Here is a 4,212-nt window from a genome sequence, read left to right as displayed (position 1 = left end):
AAGGCTCTCGGGTATCTGGCTACAGAGACCTTATGTTGAATATAGTTATCAATAATTCCACACAGGCCCTGTACTGTCGCATTCTTTCTTTCCACAGTTGTCGATGATATATTCTTACTCTGCTTGACAAAGAACCATTGCTAATGTGAAAGAACTTCAACCGAATTAGTAGTTATACTTTACCATTTGTTAGGCTACAATGTGGCACTGCTCTACTGTACTTCTGTCACCTGCTATATTCTCAGTTGTACCGTTGAATTGCTCAGGAGGACAAACCAGATTTCATTTTCTTTTTTTTCATAGGCATGCAACTGCCACTGTGTCACACCACTACTACCACCGCTATGAGGAAATTTTATCCGACCAAGATTGCCAACGTTATTCGGTGTTTCCCGTGGAGCCAGCCCTGGGCCTAGCCCTACTTTCAAACACAAATTACAGGTAAGATAAGCGTTTGGTGGTTTGGGGGTATAATGGAGTATTAGTACGAGAGACGAGAGCCTGAAGGTAGTACTACTAAAGTCCTAGGACTCTTGGATTCACTTCACTTAGTCTGTGAGAGGCACTTAGTGTTGAAAACATTTGGGCATTTACACTTAAAGGAAGAAAATGGAACTAAACTTTCAGGAAAACAGTCAACGTTAAACCCCCACCCACCAGGCAAGCAGTAAAAAACAGGTATGCTCAGATAAAGTTTGAAAAAGTATATTTATATCCCTAACAAAATAATCTCCCGCAAGACCCTCCCTAACCCCAACGATTGTCCTTCAAAAGTCCCCAAAAACCCAACTCCCAATTCCCACCCCCCAAAAGTCTCTAAAAAAGGGGCAAGGGACACTATGGGTGGATGCTGTTCACTTTTTGGGCCAGGGCATCATGCTCCTCGCGGAGCAAGGCGAGCTCCTGCTGAAGGCGGGACACCATCAGGGTGGTGCGGCGCAGGCGTGCCTTCACTGCCTTGCAGGTGCAAGGCCTGTGAGAAGCAGCTGTTGGCCTTGCTGCTCGGCGGTGGCGTTTGCCTTTGGCAGCCCGGCTCAGTCTCGGTGGACCACTGTGCTGGGTCACGGTGGCAGCCGGTGAGGCCACGGAGGACGACGTTGTCGTTGTTGTCGACCGCACACTTTCCACGTCCTCCAGGGCCACCAGCCGCCGATATTCCGCAACAGTGGCCTCGATTCTCCGTTGCCGGGCCGCTCTAGCCAGCTCCTTCCTCCTTGTTCGTTTGGAAGGAGAACCTATATGAAGAAAGAAAGACATAGTCTGTAACCAATGCTCTTTAAGATTAACTCAATCATTCAGCAGAAATGTGTGCTGCAGTACAACTAGCAACTTGCAAGCGCATTACATAACTATTGAGGCCAGTATCTATCTAACCTCACACTTCTTCATCCTTGCTCTAACATTAGTGGGAGTTTAAGGAACAAATTCTATGAGCACTGTGGACTTCCATTGGAGTCGACTATGAAAGTACACCAGTCTTATTCTTCTTCTTGTCTCTTGTTTTGGAAAATTGGTACGTTATTTTCTGCAAGCCGGCATAATGCCAGCGCGGTAAACTTGCACCCGAGAAAAAGAGACGCACGCCATGAGGAGTGACCTAGACTTGCGTTGCCGTTGCGTTACTGTACCCGTCCAGTACATGCAGGTGGTGAATCTCTTACTTTTCTATTACGGGTGGCACTGAGAATACTCTGTTACAACTCAAGGGCTACTGCTTAATTAATTTAACTTTCACCCTACAGTGGAAATGAGTACTAGAAATGGAAAATTGAAGAAGATAAATAATCTGATTATCTATCACTTCACATGGGATGTTTTTGCTTATATATGGGATGACTTTAGGTGCTTTGCTTTTTATTGAGTGACAGGCAGTGATACATCCACACATGAATGACTGAGTACTACTAAACTTATTAAGAGAGGTAGGGAGTGGCCACCATAATAACCGGATCTATGCAGTGCTTGCAATACAAACTACTGCTACTATTTATGGTAGTATTTGGACAAAATTAAAAGTTCTTTTCCTTGCCTTTCCTACACTGGAACGGACGTGCGGGTGCAGTGTTAGTGTTACATGCTCTTCAAAGTTACACTTAGTTCATCCACTGACCGTCTACTCTCTCTAGATCATGGGTACTCACAAACTTTCTCTCAGGGGCTACATTTACAGTGTAGTTTGGGGCCGAGGGCCGCACTGGTGGGGGCGGAGTCAGAGGGGGCGGGGCTAAAGCAAAACGATAACTTGTGACCATGAGGTTGCACACAGGTCCCTGCAGCAGATGCCCTCATCCACTGAGCCACCAGACCCAGCATTTACATACATCTCTCTCCCTCCTGCTGTCCCTCCTGCCCTCCCTCCATCTCTCTCTCCCTCCTGCCCTCCCTCTCCCTCTGTCATCTCACTGTGTGTGTGTCTATCTGTGTCAGCCTTCAGCCCGGGTTGAGACCGCTTCCTCAACGCGCACACACAGACAACAACACCAAAGTACTTAACAGGTCTTTAAAAGACCATTAACATATTATTGAGGCTTTGTTTGTTTTAGCGCCCCTGCTTCTCCACCCTGACAATCACTGCTTGCCCGGCCCCACAGAGCAGAGGCTTAGTTCTATTTCACCTCTTTGTGGCCTTGCATCTCCACTCTGCTCTGTGGGGGCCGGGGGAGCAGTGATTGTCAGAGTGGAGATGCAGGGGCGCTAACAGGTGAAATACAAAAAAGCCTCTGCTCTGTGGGGGCCGGGGGAGCAGTGATTGTCTGCAAGGTCAGCGCACCGCCAACGAAGGCTTGCCGGGCCACCACCGGCCCGCGGGCCGTACTAGGAGTACCCCTGCTCTAGATACACATATGCTATCTAAGAGTCAGATAGTAGCATGATCCAGGTATATGGACACATACAGTTTCTGTGTCACCCACCCAGGCTGTTGTCCTTCCACCCATCATTGCTTCATCATTCACCCAGCCATGCATCTCATATTCTTGCCTTCCCAGCTAGTCTTCAATCTCAATAAGTAAGGAATATATAAGAGCTTACCTCTGGCCGCCACCACCGTCTCAACTCTCACATCCGGCGCCGCCGCCTCCTCCCCTGATGATGAATTGCCCTCCGCCTCCGTGTCGAGCACCACCACCACACTGGCCCCGCCACCAGATGTTCCACCTACAAAGTACATTTAAGAATCTTAGAATAAAGCACTCACTAGTCACTAGTATTTGGTCTAGGAATGAAGACATGTGAAAACAATGTAATTTGTGACTGTCTACGTTAAAGTTAAAAAAAATGTCCCTTTTTCCAGGGAAGGTTGTCTTGCTGCACTTTTTGGCACAACTGATGAAGGCTGATTTTTTAACACGCACCATTTTTCTCCACACAGACAGAAGATGGACTTCTAACAACAAGATCAAGTTGAAACCAGGTGAGAGCTCGGCTCGACCACAAGAAATGTCTTCAATTAATCGTCAGCACTAACCACTTTTCCATTATCAGTTAAACGTTTAGTTTTATTATGACTTCATTTTAATAAATGTGTTTACTTTTAATAAAGCTTTTAAATTTAAATACAATCTGTGTTTTTTGGTCCTCCAGACTAGAGTGACTGAACGAAAGGTTTTGCAATTTTTGCAAGCATGAGTCCAGATAGAACACTTCAAAAGACATTATGGACAATCCCAGAGGACTGCACTAAGTTGATAGAGCTATTGCTGACTAGAATCATGGGAGTTTCGCCAACCGTGCAATCTTAGTTAGCTACACAGACAGACTAATAAGAATAATCTAGTAATACCACAGGGAGTCATAGTAGAGGCAGGATAAGAATTTAGATACAGTCTACAAGAAGAGCAAAGACAATTTTGAAAAAATTCAAATGAGGAACGCTAGGAAAAATAGGTACTAGTCTAAAATGAAAACTTACTGGGGCCAGCAGAGGAGCCCTCGCCTGCCCGATCCTGGCCCTGTTGATGAACAGCATCCGCCGCCTGCTGCTCCTGTGTCCTCCTCTCGCCCCTGGGGGGAGCTGACGTACAACATGAAAGAAAGAACAGAAAACATGGATGATTGTTGCTTGTCAATGTCAACCAAATCAAACATTTCAAAAGAACAATAACAAAATATTTCCGCGAAATTATATTGATTATGGTTACTTTTTATTTATTTGCGGACCTGTGACTTCGAAAGTCACGTAACTCACTAAACAAAGTACTGAAACGTTCACCT

The 4,212-nt window shown here is 45.9% G+C and overlaps 1 protein-coding gene across 2 annotated transcripts; it reads right to left on the bottom strand.

Moving 5' to 3' along the window:
- Window positions 1-304: 304 nt before the first annotated feature.
- Window positions 305-4,009, bottom strand: LOC147684621 (uncharacterized). 2 transcript variants are annotated; one of them, XR_015300740.1, is made up of 3 exons: window positions 3,911-4,009; window positions 3,031-3,156; window positions 305-1,235 (listed from the first exon to the last, which is right to left on the bottom strand). XR_015300740.1 is itself a non-coding variant. In XM_086942372.1 (2 exons), exons 1-2 carry the CDS (start codon window positions 3,167-3,169, stop codon window positions 838-840), a joined length of 537 nt encoding a protein of 178 aa, XP_086798498.1. In that variant the 5' UTR covers window positions 3,170-3,185; the 3' UTR covers window positions 305-837. The 2 variants fall into 2 exon arrangements, 1 of the variants encoding a protein (XP_086798498.1); XM_086942372.1 differs by lacking the exon at window positions 3,911-4,009 and having other exon boundaries at window positions 3,031-3,185.
- Window positions 4,010-4,212: the final 203 nt, after the last annotated feature.

Source organism: Lissotriton vulgaris, chromosome 10, assembly GCF_964263255.1.
Source record: "Lissotriton vulgaris chromosome 10, aLisVul1.2, whole genome shotgun sequence".
Classification (NCBI taxonomy): Eukaryota; Metazoa; Chordata; class Amphibia; order Caudata; family Salamandridae; genus Lissotriton; species Lissotriton vulgaris.
This window is presented reverse-complemented; position numbering and strand designations above follow the sequence as displayed.